Source organism: Corvus brachyrhynchos, unplaced genomic scaffold (assembly GCF_000691975.1).
Source record: "Corvus brachyrhynchos isolate BGI_N302 unplaced genomic scaffold, ASM69197v1 scaffold94, whole genome shotgun sequence".
NCBI lineage: Eukaryota > Metazoa > Chordata > Aves > Passeriformes > Corvidae > Corvus > Corvus brachyrhynchos.
Genome location: NW_008238330.1, coordinates 11,344,646 through 11,363,971, shown reverse-complemented (window position 1 = coordinate 11,363,971; position 19,326 = coordinate 11,344,646). Strand labels below are relative to the sequence as shown.

The window sequence follows — 19,326 nt, the reverse complement described above, 5'->3', positions numbered from 1 at the left end:
TGACATTAGGAATAGCTAATGATTAATAACTGAATTCCCTTTATATTTTGATTTGGATGTTTTGTTTTCTGCTTCATTTCTCCAGTTCATTTTATTGCTTAATTATTTCTGAATGTTAAAAAGCAAGTTATTTTGCAAGTCATGGCAATGACACAGGAATGCAAAATGTGTCAGGATAAACTTGAACCTATATTTCCTGTTCTTGCTGAGGGCTACCTATGAAATAAATTATTAATTTTCTCTTGCTATCACATTGGACTTTATGTTTTGGAGGCTCCCCCCCCCCCCCCCCCCCCCCCCCCCACACTCCCCCACTGTCTCTTGACCAATTTTTTATAGAAGCTATCTCCATTTGGACTAGGAAAGATAGGCCAATGTACATTTTTTCTGGAGATTATTGTGTTTTCAGTGCATATACTTATATTTCAATAGTGGTTTTGTGAAAATACTGGTGAGGCAAATTATATTGTAGAGCTGGCAACCAGAGGTCAGTTCATGTAATAGGAAAAAACCAACAAAGCTGTGAAAAAGAACTCTGCATATTAAACTGCTAATTTCCATTAATGATAATGACTGCAGCTGGAATAAAATCATTCATTTTATAAAACATAAGCAAAAATTACCAACAAGATAATAGGACCATCCATGACCTTCGACCCAGCCTTGGTGTTACAGATGAATGTGATCAGTGTCTTCCTCTGCCAGTTAGAACGAAGCAGTTCCATCTGGGCAGGTTCATTACATGTTTAATGTTTAATGATGTGGCCTCCTTCTAAAAAGCTACTGGAACCATCACAAAAGTAATGCATTGCTTCCTAATACAGAATTACAGGTCATCTTTGTCTTCTAATTTACCTGATTGAGAGCTTGTAGTCCACTTTTCTGATTCAAAAAGAATAACCAGAGAAGCAGATACCCCCTTTTCCAGGGAACTGGATATTGGCATTTGAAGATGCAGAAGGTCATCTTTGCCCTAGATTTTCACTGATGGACCACCTGAGCTTTTCTGTGTGTGCTAGGTAATGGCAGATCTCTCACTGCGTCACATTAATTGTTTGAGTGCAGGTAGTTTCACCTTGGTTGCAATGTCTTCTAATGAAGCCAGATTGTACACCACTGCTCCTCTCAATTCTTTGTATGACTTGATACCTTTTGACTTGCCTAGGTTTGTAGAGATATTTAATAAATTAGGGAACACTACTTAGGGGGACTTACTGTAAAGAATCCTGAGAAATCTGTATCAGACCATGCGTTGTACCCACCTATGTGGGAAAGTAGTGTGGAATATCTGAAATTTCTTAGTTTACCAGACAGAAAATCCTCTAGGTAGAGGAGCTCAATCTTTGCAGCTGAAAATAGCATGAAGAGCAAGGCATAATCCTGTTATACAACAGTAATAGCTAAAGGTTCAGGGTTTCTGATTCAATTTCTACAGTAGAACTTGCCTTGAAATTGGCTACAGAATCATAAGCTGTATCTAGCTCCTAGATAGTTCAGTGCAATTACAGATGCAACAAAAACTAGCCTTTCCTTACCATCATTGTTGATCCTTCTGGTTTGGATCAGTGTTTACAGTTGAAAGATACTGGGTACAAAGCTATCTGCACTACCAAAAGCCCAGACCTTTTACAGAAGCCATAAGGAGTGTTAAATTCAACAAGCTACACTCTAACAGGCATGAAAACTTAAAGCCATGCACTGGCATTCGTGGCTAAAAATGCCACTTTATATTCATATCAATTTCACAGCTGATGAGACATGGTAAACAAGGGTGGAGAGGATTTACTTTTTTTAAAAAGTATTCAAGAAATTGTATATGTATCTATATTTTTAAGGGCTTGTCCTCATTGTACCACTTCGTTGCCTGGAATGAAAGAAAGCCAAAGCAAAACAACACTGAACATAAGGGGCACTAATAAAATATTATGTTCTGCATTTTTGGATTGCCAGCTGGGGCTTCCCTTGTGTTCACATCCATTTTTGTAAGAGTCCCAGCTCTGCATAAATTGCTATTGCAGTTAATAGATGTATTTGTGTGTGGGAAGGGATCAAGTTAAAAGAGGAGAATAGCTTCAGTTAAATACTTGTGGTATTTAAAATCTTTGTACAGAAAAATAATGTAACAATTTATTGCCATATGAATAATATTGTATGATCTCTCTGATCTGTATTATATTGCTTTGTATTTCTGTATACTGCAAAGATTATAACTTGTTAAATTCCTTAGCTTAATATCTTGCAAAACATTACACCTGGCAAACCCCTGATTTCACTACAGTTTCAAAATAGTGAAGTATGTTACAGTAATTGTGTACATTATTCCTGTGTCTCCATGGCTAATTTTAAGTTATGGATATATTGTTTGACTTTCAAGTGGGCAAAGTTCAGTTGGCCCTCAAACAGGAAATGTTCACTCATTGTAAAATAATGTGCTTTTTTTCTAGCCTGTTATTTTTACAAGCTTGGTTGAAGGATTTTCAAGGTAGTTTTGTAGATCTTGGAAGGTTAAAAACCTGTAATATTTCCGAGCACATCTTTAAGCATCTGTGCACACAGCCCTTTGTTTTGGTGCCTGTAAAATGGCACTTAATCATACTGATGGGTAACTGAGTAACACTCCAAAAGATGACCGTACAAGTGATCATGCTGCTCAAAGGCTTTAAGGAAAGTCAAGTCTTCTTTTGTTTTTCAGTCTGCTAAATCAAAATAAAGCAGAAGAGTATTTATAATAAGTGGCATTAAGCACTTTTCTGCATTATTCTTGTTACATTATCCTTTGTAATCAGGAAATCTTGTCTCAATTAAGCAGACAGCATTGCTGTGAGTACTGCTGTGTTTACCCATTGGTCTCCTCTTTCATGTGGTTACCGTACTTCCAGGATCATAAGGCGTATTCCCTGACTTCCTGCCATGATAGTGTGGGATGCTTGTGGCGAGAAACTCGCTTGTTTAGTTCTAGCATTTGCAGTTACCAGTCCTACACTTGTCCTTGGAAGATAGGGTGACAAACTCCTGAGACTCTCACAGGATCTGAGGGTGTAGCATGCTCCTCTGACCTCCTCATCTGTCTCTTGTTTTCTTTCCTCGGTTTCACACTGAGCCCAACTTGTCCCAGATTCAGTTAAAAGAATACTAAATCTGATTTATTCTAGCAAAAGCAAGATTTAATGAAGTTTGCAAGTTTTGGCCAGAAAGTGGAAAATTAATAATTTTTTTTTTTTTTTTAAATCATTGACTAAAGCATTATTATTGTTCTTAAGTTCTTCCCTAGAAGTATTGCCTTTGGAGAGCAGGAGTTGAATTCTAGCCATAACCTCCTCAGGAAATCTTTTCCAAATCTATCTACTCTTCAACATGCCTAGCTACTAAAATCTTTTCATAGCTTCACAAAAATTCATAGCTTACTTCTTACAAGAAGTCTTGCTCTTGCAGATTCACAGAGGGAAGCTTGCAGAATGAAGTCTTTGCACAGCAGTTATGTAAAAAAACCCAAACACGTTCAAAGTGTGGGGAGAGCAAATTATGTTACTGTATAGCTCCTACTTTTTTCCTAACCTATTTTTCATACTGGTTTAGTTTGGCATTGATAAAGAGAACCTATCTCAAAATTCACCATGATCAATGACTACAGTTAAAATTATTCTGGACAACTCTGTTTAAAAATGGCACAGGAATTCCCTTTACTCTTTCTAAGGCATTATGTTAAAAAACATTTATGAAACACTCTGTGAATTTAGCAATTAGAAGCAAATGCACTGAGATAAGTCAAAATTTATACTGATTGTATAAGTCAAAAAAATACTGCATGCTGGATTCTATAGCAGATACTTTCAGATGATATCAGTGTTTTAAATCTTCCTTAGAAAGACGTTAGTTTTTATTCCAAGTTGTCCTATGTGCAGAGCAACCTAGCTTTACACCGCACGTTAGACACAAGGTTAAATTGATGTAAATAAAGATGCACCAGGCTTTTGCTTGCAAACAAAACATCAGTGAACAGGGTGGTGTTGAAGATCATTTTATAAGGACTCCCAGTCCAGCCCCAGCTGCAGTTTTATGGCTTACTTATCAAACTAGAGAGCATTTCTGGGGAGCTGAAACAAGTCATATGGTGTAAGAAGCTGGAGGCAATTCCAAGCGAGGAAGAATTTTCTCAGAAAAAAGATGTAAATGCTGAGTTAGTTTGCAGATTCTACCAGTGCATGTGACTGTCAGACAACTAGGTGGAGGTAATGAGAAGGTGACAGCAATGAAGATCTTGGTCGAATTCTCCTGCTATGTTTTCTGCTTCACAGAGCAAAGTGTGCCCCTGTAATCTTGTAAATATGTGCTTTCACAAGTTCATTTCATCTAGGTGCTTAAGGGCTCAATAGCTTTTTTCTTGGTTGCAATCATTTGCTTGTTGTTACTACTTTTTCAACATATAACTTATATTATTACTTATACCCAAATTAAATGCATGTTACATGTTAGCTACATCCAGACTCTTGTGTGCACAACTGCTTGCACCAAGTTTGGATATGAGCCATTCCCATTTGTTTTCTTCTCTTTCTGTAACTTCTAGTTGTGAAAATGCCCCCAGCTTAAGTCTTAAAAATGGCTTTCTTGAACCAAATCTCAGGGAGAAGGAAGTGAGTCTCTTAAGGGGCAGATTTTGTGTTAACACATGGACTTTTTCCCTCCAACACTGTTGTCATACTGAAAGGGAAACTGTCATAAGGTCAGTATCTGCCAGATTCAGGAGGAAATCTGAGTTTTTATTGGAAAGTATACTTTGACTGATAAAAAAAGTTTAACTCAGGGAGTAAAGTAGTTCTAAGTTGATGACATAAGGTCACTTTTCCTTCAATTTATGTCTCTTGGTCTGCTCATGCTGGAAGCAGTGCAAATAGTAGGGCAACTTCTACAATAATAAGGACTCTTTATGCATAAAGGGAATGGCTTTCAAAACTCACTAAGTGCTCCCTGTTATTGACTACATCACTGTGTTGTTCTTTCTCTTCATTCACTCATCATTACTAAAAAGATTTCTGAATATTTGGAAGATTTTTAGATTTGCTGAACTTTAAACCATGTTTGAAACGCAGCATGGCTTCATCGTCACTGCCTACCAGAGCTCCAATTTCTGCATGCATGACAACTAGGAAAACAGAAGAAAAGACAACAAATTATTCAGAAAACCAGGGAAAAATGTGGTTAAAGTGTTCCTTGTTACTGTTCAGTTTTGTTAACCACTCCTTTTAAGAACTTCTTTTTTCCTCTCTTGCTTTGTCTCTGTACTTATTGATAAAATACGAGGAGATGGAAGGTTTAAGGAAAAAAACCCTGTGTCCTTCAAATAAAACATTTCTCTTGGAAATTTCATTTTGGTTTAAAAAAAGATAATTTTTCCTTGGAAAAACACTTTGAAACTTGCTGCTTTCTTTCTAACATCAAGTAGTAGGTGGTTCCCATTTGGCCACTCTGATTTACATCCTCTGTATCTCTTTTTCTAGCCTTTTCACAATAGGTAATTCTTCACTCAGTGACACTCACAAATTAATTGAAGCTTTTTTCTTTTTTTGAAAAGCAAAGAGGAGAATTATAAAGTATTAACATTTAAATTCGGTTATATATCCAGTTCTCATATAGAAGAACTCATTTTACTTTATGTCTAAGCTGCACATAGTCCTTTCGTGCTTATCCAGAAGGATTGTACAGAACTTTCATGGGCACAAAAGTCCTGTACATCCCCTAGTTGATTTCTTAAATGTATGTTCTAAGAGTCTGTTTCAGCCTAGTTTAGAAGAGATGGACAAAAGATTCCACTGACTTTCTGAACAATGAATCTTCAGAGCTTGAAAATGCATGTATCATCTATACCTGACCAAAGGATGGTGATTCTCTTTGACTGAAACTTTTAAAGTTGAAGGGTTTTGTCTTGCACAGGGAAAAAAAAAACCAACTCAACCCCCCAAACCAATCTGAGTGGTCTTAGATTACAATAAAGGAGTTATTTTATTTTTTCTAACCATATGAGTATTGTCCTGAGCTGCAGAGGGACAAGAGCCCTTGGTCTCCTTTGTGGTAGAATTTCTTATTCAGGATGATGTAGCTCAGGGAAACATATCTCCGTGTTTCAAACTTCTCTCCTACTGAGAGTGCTTCAGCTCTTTATGTTTTCTACCTTGAAGGCAGAAATTCCTTTCTGTTTCATCCCTCTGTGATAACTGATGAACAATTCTGAAGAGAGCTGCCCAGCCCTGTGCACCAGCTCCTTTTGCCAGCTCCTAAGTTTCTACTTAGCTTGTTTAGTGTGTATATTAAATATGTGCACACACATAAATAGATCTGGGGTGATTCTAAACTGTTTGTGAGGAATCGCATAGCCACAGCATTATAAAATAATTTAGGGCGGAATGAACCTCTGGCAGTCTAGTCCAATCCCCTGCTCAAAGACATTCTTTTCAGATCAGGTTATTCAGGGATGTCTGATCAAGTTTTGAACACCTCCAAGGGTTGATTGAGCTACTGCAGCTTCTTTAAGCTCTGTTCCAGTATTTGATCACACTCTTTTTTTTTTCATTGTGTCAAATTAGAATTTATGATGTTCCAGATGATGTTTGTTGTCTCTTGTCCTATCACTACTCACCTCTGTGAAGAGACTGGTTCCATCTTCCTTTTATCCTCTGGTCAGATAGTCATAGACAGCAGTAAGGTTTCCCCTTTACCTTCCCTTCTCAGGGCTGAAGGGACCCTGCTCTCACAGCCCCTTCTTGCACCCAGGTGCTCCAGTGCTGTGCCTTGCCTGGGTGCCACTGTGGCATTTGCTCCAGTAGGTAACTCCTGCTCATGTGGGCTCGAACTGGTATTTGCTGATGTATTTCCACAGAAAAGAAAGGATCAGGGGCACCTTTGTGTTGCTGATGGGGTCCTGCCAGTGGGTTGTCTTGCAGCCCAGTGCAGCACAGAAGGAGAAGGCGGAGGAATGATTTTTCCCTGCTCTTGCCTCAGCTCCCAGGAGGGCTCATGTACAAAGCCTTGCAAGGGGGGCAGTGCAAATGTCTTTGTCCTGGCCCTCTCTCTCACTTTGCTGAGTTCTCTGTGTCAGTCTGTGGTAGCAGAGATGTGGCAGCACCACTTTCTGGTGTCCTGGTTCACGTCACCATGTTAGGAGTCCATTATGTCTCATGAGAGTGAGTCAGAGCAGTTCAGCGATTTGCTCCTCACTTTCCTGTGTGCGGTACTGTGCAGACAGAGGAGTGTAACTACATGAAACTGTAGCAATTTATTCCTTAAGATGGGAATGTGGCAGCTGAGAAAACCTGCCTTTTTCCAGAGATGTAATGAAGCCTTTGGATCCAAAAAGTACAATAGTCCTTAAGAGTCAAGTGTGACTCTGTTACTGTGAATACAAATGGTGAAAATTTACATATGTTACACCATTCTGTTTTCTGTTTTCTTTCTTTTACTCCTTTTTTTTTTTTTTTTTTTTATAAAAGTGGCCTTACTTGTTGTCTTCTGCATGCTCTGGAATGTGGGAATACTACATCAATGCAACCATGGCAAGTATGACTTTGAGGCACAAGAAAATTAAAGATATTTATCAAAAGTATTTTCATCTCTTTGGAGAAAATTGTTATTGCTGAGTTCCCATGCTACCTGAAACAAGCTCTTGGTGGATTTAAGCAAAATATTACAAGTATCACATTCCTCTGTTTCTGTTTAGCTTGTCTTCTTGGGAAATAACTATGCTTTTATGATTTTTTTAGATAATGGGTTTTTACCCTTCAATCCACTATTAGCATCATGTTATTATTTAGAAAGAGATCTAAAGAGGAATGTTTTTATTCAAAGCTTGTTTTCTTTTGAATATCTCATAACAAGTATCAAGTGTCTCAATGCTATACCTAAGCCATTTAGTAATACCAAAACAACAGCTGAGTTTGTTCTGAATTCAATGCTTTGTAAGCAAATAAAAGGTATTGTGACTGGCCTTGGTGCAATACACACAGCTGGATAAAGCACAACGTGCTTTTAGAGACCAGCTGACAGATATGGGGATGTGAGGGAGCAGAAGCAGCTGTAGAGACCTTTCCTTGTGCTCCCTATGGAGAATATAAGTATGCTGTATCAGAGATGTTCAGCTGGATGCTAGTCCAGCTGTCAAAAGAGAGACAGGATCCCCTGGGTTCCACAGCAGCAGCTTTATTTCCTCTTTCAACACAATAGACTTGGCATTGCCCTCATTAGCACCACTTCTTTACCCAAGTACCTGCCAGGCACAAATAGGCTTAATATCTATTTTATTTGTTAGAACGAAGAACAGGGTCAAGGTCCTACCACTGGAGTCCATGTTAGGCTTTGCAGTGGTCAAACAGAGGTCAAACAGCCTAGCCCAAAGACAAACATTTTTATTAAAAATACTTCTCTGAAAGCACAAATCAAAGAATTTTCTTCTGTGCTACATTACTAAGTGTGGAACTTCACCAGTAATGTTCAGAAATGGGGGCAGTAACCAGCCTTTTGTCACCTGGTTTGTGGAAATTGGAGGTGTATATGAAAATCACATGGAATCATGGGAAAACTCAGGTAGCAAATACCCTAGAGGATGGACTGCCAACATGGAAATGGAAGTTTATGGGGCCTGAACTCCCCTGACAGTGCCTGCCCTGAGCTGAAAATACCAACTCGCTCAAGGTATCTGCACTTGGACTTTACCAGGGCAGCAGAGGTTCAGCTTGCCATGTTGATTTATGGTATCTGCTGTGCCAAATCCACCTTATCTATTTTTGAAATTCGTCTGATCCTGGGTCTCAGCTCAATAAGCTGTTCTGTACTCACATAATTCTGCAGAGAACCAGAGATGTCTTGTGCATCTGTAATACATGGAGGACTGGGAGTTGAGTCTACTTTGGTAGGACTCAAAGAATTGTTATATGGAAACAGTTTAAATAAATGTGTAGATGTTTTGAAGACTCCTTCTTTAAAGATACTAGTCATACAACCAAAATGTTTTAAGAGCTTGCATTAGGTAAATCCCAAATTTCCATCCACTGGAAATGCTGTCTTCTTTCAGAAATGCCACTTGGAATAGTTTCTGAATTGGGACCAGTAAACTTGCGTAGCCTGGAACACCTCTAGCATCTGAACTAGCATTTCAAATTAGATTACTAAACTTGGATTAACTGGCTGTCTATGAACAGCTGTCAAACCAATTTCACAAATGATGAAGTGAATAATTCCAACAAGGATGCAAAAGCTGGCATGGAAGTAGGATACAGCCACTGCCAGCCTCTCTGTATAGTTCAGGGGCATCACCAGTTTTGTATGGTCATGGGCTGCTCACAAAGTATAGAGCTTACAGTAGCCAGAGCAGACATTTTGAAGTTAAAATTATGGGTAAAAAGACTGATTTTGATACCTTGTTTGGTTGGAAAGGGAAGGCTTGCATTTTTAGTACAGCAGTAAACAAATGCAGAATGTGGGAGGAAAAGATGACTCAGAAAACATCAGCGTAGTCTGATGTTTGTATTACAGCATAATAAATGGGCTGTTTTGTATGTATCTGAATGCACAAGGACAGAATGCAGATGAACCTAATAAAATTATCCTAATCACTAGGATGACAGCCTCTCTGCATGAAAGAAAAATTGATGTTGGCCTCACATGGAAAAGGAGATGTGTCTTAATTTTGTAGTGTTCTTTCCATGTAGAAAGGATGATATTTAAGATTTCTTTTTTAATGAAGTGTTAGACTTTTCTGTCAAATGGCACTTTGTATAACTCAAGCAATTAAACACAAAAATAAATGCTTTCTTTTGTGAGAAAACATTTTTGGGTTGGGGGTGTTCTTTTGGAAGCTCACATATTGATTTGTTGTTTGTTTGCTTGTTTGCTTGTTTTTTCAAACTAAGAAAGCTGAAAATAGAAACAGGAAGGATTAGGATTAGAAATTGTGACAGTGGAGCTTGGAGCTTTTATGAAGCTTCCATAAACATCTTAAAACAGAAACCTGAGTGAAAATGTGTCAGCATTTCGGAGCAAAATCAGGTTTATAAAAAAATGCAGTATTTTTGAAATTACTTTGGAGACAGTTGATAGTAGAGCTTATATCTCGACGGGAGAGCTTAATCACTTAATGCTGCAGATAGGTACAGCTTCACGTTTTTCCTGAGTTCTCTTTCTTTCACCTTAAAGATTAGAATTATTGTTCCTGCCCAAACTCAAACGTCTTTTAATGGATTTTAATTGTGTTCCCCTGTTTGAATCCTTTTGGGTTTTTATCCATGTGAAACAATTAAAAAAATCTATTAATAATTTTTATGTCATATTGTTTGAATTTAATTTATTTCAATACAGTAAAATTTAAGATAGTTCATATTTCTCTAAAGGGGCAGACTTAAATGAGGAGAGTGGAATTAGCATTAGTTAAAGTTATGATGATGATTTATGACAGCTGAACATTAAATATTTTTTGTCTTCATCTAAGATTTTTTGTAATAATATCTCCCTGAAGGAGATGCAATCAGACTTCAAGCTGTTTCACTAATTCTTTCATGCAGAGTCTGGGATGCTAAAGGATTTCTGCCAGTGCAGAGTGGCTGGAGTGTCTTTCAAGCTGTGATGAATGTGCTGAGTTTTAATACCAATTATTATACTTCATGGGCTCATTGGCTATATTAATATTGCACTCACTGCTGTTACTAAAACTTTTGATAGTAATAAATTGAGAGAGCATGACATCAAAGTATGCATATCTTGACTTTATATTAGTTTCTTTTATTTTATTATAGCTTTGCTTCCAGAAAGTTTGGAAAAATATATAGATTTAATTTCTCATATCTTTTAAACATGTACCTGATACATATTATTTTCCATTTTAGATTAGCAGTCTTACTCACCTCATGTTGTATGTGTTAGAGAAAACAAAACTGAGTTATAATTTCAGCTCACAAAAGCTGGATTCAATTAAATACTGGCCCTGCTTTGACTAAATGATCCCATAAAGTCACTTCCAGCCTGATTTATTGTATGGTTTAGAGATTTCAATGCAATATCAATATAGATCCTTTAAGTTCATTAATTCACATATTATGAGGATTTTCCCTTTGCCAGAGACAGCTTTAACACTGCTTATCATCAAAGACAAACTTTTTAATCTGGGAACCTATCTTTTGCTTTCGATTACAGAATTCATTGCTATTGACATAACATTGGTGCTATAAAGTTCATTTATATCTGTTTCAGATCATACATTTTTTCTCTATATGTGCTATAAACTCATAATTGCCTTTAGAGATCCCTGAAGATCCAGAAATTGCAGAATAATATTATAAAGATGAGTTTGAATCCTGTTCAGAAGACAGTGAAGAGGAGGAAGATGCAGAATTGTCATGGATGGTCTCTAAGACAAATCACCAGGTATATGTGACCATTGGGAACACAGTATACACTTGATGGTAATTTTCCATGAGAAAACTGGGTTCCCAGAATTTGTCCTACGGACATTGCTGAATTTTTTTTTGTTGTTCTTAGGGGTGTGTGTATATATCAATAGCATGAATTAATTATATGTGTACTATAAGATATTGATAAGAAAGATTTTTGCATTCCTTCAAGATTAAAAATAACACTCCCATGAATGCCTTAAGGTAAATCATTGTCAGAAAACATCCTTGTGACTCTAAAACCCTCAGAGTGGGATCCTCTCAAATGCTAGCTGTGATTTAAATTAAATTAAAGCTGAGGTTATACTTCAGGCATAAGATCTAAGTTCCAGCTCTAATTCCCAGGCAAAGATAGTCACCTCTAGTTCCTCCCTATATTAGACATATTTTCTAGGACAGTGTGATGAACTATGAGCCTAAACAGCCGCAAGACTTGACCAGCAAATCTGTAGACTTTCCCACATCACAGAAAGTGTCAGTGAAGAGAAAACTTATTGTTGAAAGGCTTAAAGTGGCTTTATCAGTTGAGGCTGCCACAAGAAAGTCAGGGATTGCAGTGTGAAGGTTGAAGATTATTGGAGAAGGCACCTACTTTAGATCTGATCAGAATGAGCTGAGATGAATTTTGTCTCCAGTGATCAAGTCTCAGTGAAATCAATAAACTTAAGTGCCTGAGGCAGTTCTGAAAATGGATCTTCCTAAGGCATTCAGGATCTATTAATTTTTCTCATGGGCCACCAGTTTCAAGCATGACCTACAGTGGCTCTATCTGGTTCTGCCTAGGAACATTTACTTTATTCTGTGATCATGTGCAAAGTTGGCAGAACAGGGTGTGGTATCTTGTGCATTTCAGGGAACTGGCCAACTAGACTAGTACTCTTCACTAAACTATAAATAGCTTGTGGTTTTTGAAAAATTTGAACTAATAGCTTCTTTGAGACATAGTTCTTAAGGCAAAAATAAAGTGTGAGAAATCAGAGCTCTACTTCTATCACAGTAGCAGGGAATCCTGACATTGTCCTGCAAGTAAAACTTGAAGTTTACTCAGAAACAGCTTCATTCAATCTAAAAATGTCCTCCTAGCTTTCAAATTAAACACACGTGATGCCTTAAAATTCGGGAGCAATTTGTACAGTAGTGGTCTAAAGAAAATTATTAGTCAATTGTAAAACAGTGGAATATCTTAGACAATTTTTTTTTTCAGTTTGCTGGGTTTATGCTTACCTACAACACATAGACATACAAAGAAACCATTGCCCAGAAAGTCTACCACAAGATACTCTTGAAAATGAAATTACTGCTCATTTTCATCAGACTCTGAGAGAATTTTTCTTTTTTAGAATGCCTTTTGAAATTTTCATTCAGCTTTCATTGATGGTATCATTAAGTGTCAATCAGTAGTGTTTTTGTACAGGCAGACAGCTGCTTAGAATTAATGAAGGGCAGAAGATAAAAATAGATTTCTCTGTAATGCAGAATAAATTATGTGTTGGCATTCGGATGTGAGCAGCCACAGTCCCTCACGCTGCAGTGACTAATAATTCTGTGATGACAAGAACCAGCATGGTGGGCTGGAAGAGCCATCCCACTGGCACCCCGTTGTCTCTGTCCAGTCCCAGTGGCCCTGAGGCTTTGCTTTACCAGCACACAGAGCACTGACCCTCTGTGAACTGGCCTGCACAGACTGACTGGGATGCAGCCCCGTGACCGTTTGCCTTTTGGTGCTTCCTCTATCAAAGAAGCTAATTATCTGTGCTTTTCTCATGTTGACCCCAGCACGTTAAGATATTCATTAAGTGTGTTTCTGGGTATTGACACAATTACCTTTTCTATTTCTTGGGAAGTGAAAATAGGCAATTTTTGCTTTCTCAAGTGAAAAATTCTGCAGTAAGTCCGAGGTCAAAGCAGAATGAACGTAGTTGTGCGAATCTGAACACCTGTGTCTGAACTCAACAAACAGAAGGGCAGTACTGTGAGGGGAAGTAAGCAAGCATTTTTAGGGAGCAAACATCTAATGCAGGTTGGATGGAATATTCAGAGAAGTCCCTCTTTGGTGATTATAAAGGGATCTACAATAATTAACATGCACACAACATCTCTCTTCTGGATGTCAACAGTTATGTGAGATGAATCCCACTCAGAGGTAGGTGGGATCATGCTCAGTATTAATAATAAGCTTCAAATCCTACCAGAATAGCAAAGGTTTGCTTCTGCAGTCATTTACTTAATACCTAAAATCCTACTTCAATTTCTGTGGTGGGATTCATACTCTTAAACCCTTTCTTCAAAGATACCTTAAATCAAGCTCTTGAAGGTGTGTCCTAAAAAAGAAATCATTCCACTGCAACACAGTAAGGACTTGCAAGCTAATTTCTGCAAATCTCTCAAATTTCTGACTCCAAGATTGCTTTTCTAGTTACTTTTGTGCAGAGAGTGCAGAAGTGCTGCATCTGGTGGTGCTCTCTGGTGACCCCATTATTTCAAACAAGGATTAAAAAAAATTCCAACGTTCATTGCAGTAGCATGGGGTCAGAAAAGTCATCCAACTGAAAAACATATTAAGGTGCAAGTGTAGAAAGGGATATGAGGTGTTTATTGAAGCTATATTAGGCGTCCACAGATGTCAAGATGGTCTGAGAAGTAGTGGCCTTGTGGGCTATAAGACCATTTAGGAAGGTAGAGTTAGGCACTGAAACAATGTAATTTTAAAGGTTTAGGATGGGAGTTGAGACAGCTTTTTTTCTCATGTTGATGCCTTTCAATACAGCCTATCTGATTTCAGCTACATTGTCCAGCACTGGAGTTTAGTGTCCTTTGTTCCTTTTTTTTGGAGCAGAAATGCACATTGACAGATTTCAAGGAACAATTTGCCAATTACTTTTCCAGACCTCCACCTCTTCAAGCCAGTGGCTCTTTTCCACATGTTTTTTTTAACTAGGAGAAACAATTTCTTATTGGGGGAAATCATGAAAGAGAATGACAAACTGTTTTTAAAAACATTTTAATATGTGATGCTTAACAGAGGTTTGATCTTGAAACTTGAAACTGAAAAATTAGTGTGTAATGAAGCTTCCATTGGCTTTGATTTAGCTGAGATGCTAGTGGATGCTCCTTACTGCAGTTCATCGCCATTCTCTTAGTGGTTTTTGTCAGCAACCATAATAACAAATTCACCCTCTTCATTATGACAAAGTCTGCTACTGTGATGCAGTTGGTTCCTATTTTCAAATTCCAAGTTGCTTCCGAGATTGTCAAGCCAGACAATCAGCTGGCATAAATTATCATAGCTCCAGCAGCTCTGAGTGGTCTGTGTGCTGTGACCCCGAAGATGCTCCACTGGATTCCTAACACATGCCTTGGCATGGCTTGTGGCTGTTAGAAATGGGGTTGTTTGTTCTGAATCCGAAATGTGCAAGTATTCACCCACAATGGCCCTTATGCAAAGGAGTGCCTCTCTTCTGGGCATGTTTCTCCATTCTGTAGTGCTTTTCTTTCTCTGCAGAAAAAAGAGAAAGATTAAAGAAATATATTAAATGAAACAGCTAAATCCTCTTCCAGTGCTAAACCCAAGTGGGGAAAAGACAGGAGTCATGAAAGAGGTGAACATACATCTTTTGCCTTACAGCGTAATGAGAAAAAGACAGTTTTGTTGTTATAATTGGAGTAAATATGATGTCCTGTTGTGAGAAGTCAAAGGTTTGGGAATTACAGACTTTATCCTCTAAAAAAAGGGGAAAAAAATGGTTTTATTAAAGCAATAATGTTGTATATGGTTATTTACTATGCTTTTGTCTGTCTGTAGATTTGTGGTTAACTGTAAGTGATAATGAAAGTAAAAATAATTACAAAGTAATATTAACAGAAAATCAATATAAATTTTTAGTTTTGAATGAAAAAGATCTAATAACTTTTTAATGAAGCCCTAATGGTTCTTTTTTTCAGAAGTACAGAGAAATTATATCTATAGTACTAAGTCTATCTTAATTCAATATATAATATGTACTATATGTATTAACATTGCATTCTCTAGCATTTCCTGGCTGCAGAACTGGAAACCCTTGTGCTGACTTGATCAAATCAGGACCCCACAGACTGCTTCAAAAGGGCAAAGAGGCTCCTTCAAACCTATGAGCTTAGGGGTGACCTATTGCAATCGCCAACCAAGAAGCTGATTCCCACCTTGCAAACCTCAGCTAAAGTAGCAGAGCCTGTTTCAAATATAAGCCCATGAAACAACTTGGGGTGAAGAATAGTTAGTTTATGCTCATCCATAACAGCTCCCACTTGGACCAGAAGGTCCCAGTCATTGCCAACAATTACTGCTGTCCTGTTTAGGCCTGCTGGCAGTTCCTAAGTTTGAGAAATTTAGAATGAGCATTTTTAGTAAGATCACAGAACATAAAGCAGACTGTCCATTGTAGAAGTGGACGTCAATATTGTTTCTTTTTATTCCATTGTTTTAAGTCTTAAAGGCATAGAGTGCTGAATATTTTTTTTAAATGTGTATTTTTGACATGTTTTCTAGCAAGGTCAAGATTTTGACTGTCAGTTTTAAATAGTCAAAAAAGCTGTGTTGTCAAATGTGATATGGCAGCAGCTTCTACACAGTCAGAGTCCAAGTTTTTCTTGGACTTTCATTAAATTGTGATGTGCTTCCTGGACAGCTATCAATGCATAATGGCCAGAACTTTAAATTTCATCTGTGTACACAAACAGCATTTCATATGAAAGATATAATGGAAAAACTGTTAGCCATCTGTTTGGTAAGAGAACACTTGAAATATAAAAATGTTAAAATCTCTTCTTAATTAAAAATTTTTCAATTAGTTGTTGTTATTAGACATGCAAGTAGATGCAATTACACGAAGGATAAGTATTAATTTACTGTGGGCAGCTATCATAAGCATAAAAAAGCTCGGCATAGTTAAAATGTATATAATTGCCTTTTTCAATGTAATATTGTCTTAGATATTCCAGGACTAACTGATGATAAAATGCTGGTGTATTTTCAGACACTGCACACCACCCTCTACAGTAAATATATCTCCTTTAAACTTATGCACAGTTGTTCTAAACACTTGTGTATCTACAAGGAATCTGACTTAAATAATTGTTTGGTTATAACATCATTCCAAGGCCTGATGTTTTAGGAGAAGAAAACATAGAAAAAGTCCTGGGCAATGTAACTTCTTTAAAGTCTAGTCTTGACACTTACTGGTGTGATATCCTCTGTGCTTGTGGGACTGTACCTCTGGTACATAGCATTTCTATTTAAGTTTGTGCTCACACTAATGCTATTCCTATTTCATTTGTTCACAGGACAGTGATATGGAGGCAATGGTTAAGTATTTGGAGAGCGTCCTGAATAACAGCTCATTGGGTAAGGTGATATCTCTTCTTTAGATAGCAGCAGGTATTAGCAGTTTGTATGCATCACAGTCCAACTATTTCCATTTTGCAACAAAATAACTCAAAAAATGTGATCTCCTTGAAAATTATTTCCTTAATCTACTGCAGAGAAGTATAATTATACCAAAAGAAAAGGCATAAGCAGTTAAGTGCTTTGAAAAAAATAAAGCCATATAGCATGATAGTCAGAAGTGTAAAATGTTAACAAAAACTTGGCTACCGTCATTTTTTCTCCAGAGGAAAATATTTGAGGATATATAAGCTATTTTATAGTTTTAAGTCCTGGTAACAATAAGATAAAATGTGTTAAAATATTTAATTTTTTAAAAATTATGATCAAGATTTGAATAATACTTAATTTATATTACAGTATCTCATTATAGGTACAAAGAAAACAGTGAGAATTTAAGGTTGTAATTTAATCCTAAAATCTCTGGCAAAATACTGTCTATAAATTTAGAGTTTGAAAGCCTGGGTTCCTGTGGTCTACTTAAAAGCTAAAAAGAAATCTTATATGAAAGAAGATATTTACTGTGGCTGCCATAGTTGCTGTCCTTGGAGGCCACTGGGTGGGACTGTGCCAGCAGCAGCCTGAGTGTGAGCTGCATGAAAGGCCAGCTACGTTCCCAAAGGCTCCCATGGGAACTGCAGTCTCATTTAGTTGCTTTGTTTGCATTCGTTCAGTCGGGATAAACCTGACTCGGTATTCTAAAACCACAACACAAGAGAATCCTAGGAAGTTCTCCTTCCAGAGATTCTTCCAGTGCTGAGCTCTGTTTCACCCTTGCTTGTGAGCATGGACAGATGGGCAGAGAGAGCCAAAGAGGAGGGATGAAAGGAAGTAGTCAAAGCTGTGGCCATCATAGTTTTGTAGCCACTGGTCACCTGGGTCCCACGTCAGGGAGACCCTCAGGACTGAAGGAAGGAACACTTACATCCAATTTCTCTTCACATTGCAGAGAGCCCTCTGTCTCCAAATTCTGCACTCATTTATGCATATGCAACATCATTGTCTGCAGTGGGTTTGCAGAAGTTAAAATAAGGACAAAATTTTGCTCTGTGCTTTGATATTTTGTTATTTTAATTAAAGAGAGGAATTGCCTTGAAGGCTGCTGAGAACAAACAAGAATATTAGCCAAACAGTGTTGTTTTAAAAACAATCTTAGTATTAGAAACTCCCTTATCTTAATCTTTTTCATTCAATATTAAGGACAAGAAGAAGCCTTTTAAAAATTGTAATATTAAAGAATTAAATTGTACTTTTATCATTAAAAAAATATCCAACCAGTCTGTGCTGAAACCTATAGCCTTTCTCCAAGCTAAGGTAGTAATTAGGTATGATTTTCTCCAAAGAAATATATCCATCTAAAAATAAAGCTTATATGATACAAGAATAAGTGGAAACAAAATAAAATAGCTCACTACACAGTAATTAGAAGAACTGCTGCTATAGCCTAAGCAATTAAATCAAAATTTCTGTCAAGGCAAGACAGCACTACACAGTAATTAGAAGAACTGCTGCTATAGACTAATCAAAATTTCTGTCAAGGCAAGACAAGATCAGACAAAGCCTGAAGCCTTGCAGACTCAGTTCCAGATGTGTGGGCTGGTGCAAGCAGTAGCAATACCATATTACTGGGCTACAGAGCTACAACAAAATTATAATGGGTACTCCTGAATTTCATGTCAATAATAGGGAAATAGAAGCAGGAATCTGGCCAGAACAGAATTTCTTGTAGCGTCCTTCATTGTTAAAGTATTACGAAAAGTTATGAGTTGTTTCAAGTGGTTGGTAGTTCTAAAAAATAGAACTTTTTTTTATGTCAGCAAAGGCTGTGATAAAAAGGGTGCAATAAATATGCACTGTTTTTCATCAGGTGGAATTTGTTTAGTATAAACCTCAGTGTTTATAAAAGGACTTGGGAGGCAATTGAGTTTTCTCCTCAAGAAGTTCCACAGAGTCACTCCGAATACCAGAGCTTTAGTGTGGTACGCAGTTGCTTTTGTGTTGGCTATACAGCTCCGTGTGGAGTGCATTTGAAATGAGAGGCTATGCTGATAAACTGAAAAATTAGGAAGATCCCAGAAAAGAGCCGCAAAGGAAAAGGGAGTTTGAAAAACTCATTTTACAATTTACTAAATTTGCTTGGCATAAAGGAAGAGAAGGTTAGGGGCAGTTGGGTCACTTTGTGTCATTTATGGATCAGGAAAACACATCTGATTCTAACCTTTTATATCTTGTACAAAAAGGCATTGAAGGATCTCATGCGTAGCAGTGAAAGCTAAAGAAAAGAAATCTGAAATACAGACAGAAGTTTGTGACTCAGTGGAGATAACAGCTTCACAACACACAATGGCTTACAAAGAAATGCAGTAGATGTGTGTCACCAATTCTTTGGTCATTAGCAGAAATGTTTGTAGGAATGCCTTTGGGCCATAATTTATGAAAACTCTTACCAGACAATGCACCTGTGAATAAATTCCTTTC

General features: G+C 37.4%; 1 protein-coding gene across 1 annotated transcript in view; it reads left to right on the top strand.

Moving 5' to 3' along the window:
- Positions 1 to 19,326, top strand: part of NEK11 (NIMA related kinase 11) — an 81,260-nt gene that overhangs the window by 44,775 nt on the left and 17,159 nt on the right. The window contains 2 exon segments of the mRNA XM_008633981.2: positions 11,279 to 11,403; positions 16,749 to 16,809. Of these exon segments, the coding sequence (XP_008632203.1) occupies positions 11,279 to 11,403; positions 16,749 to 16,809 (186 nt within the window).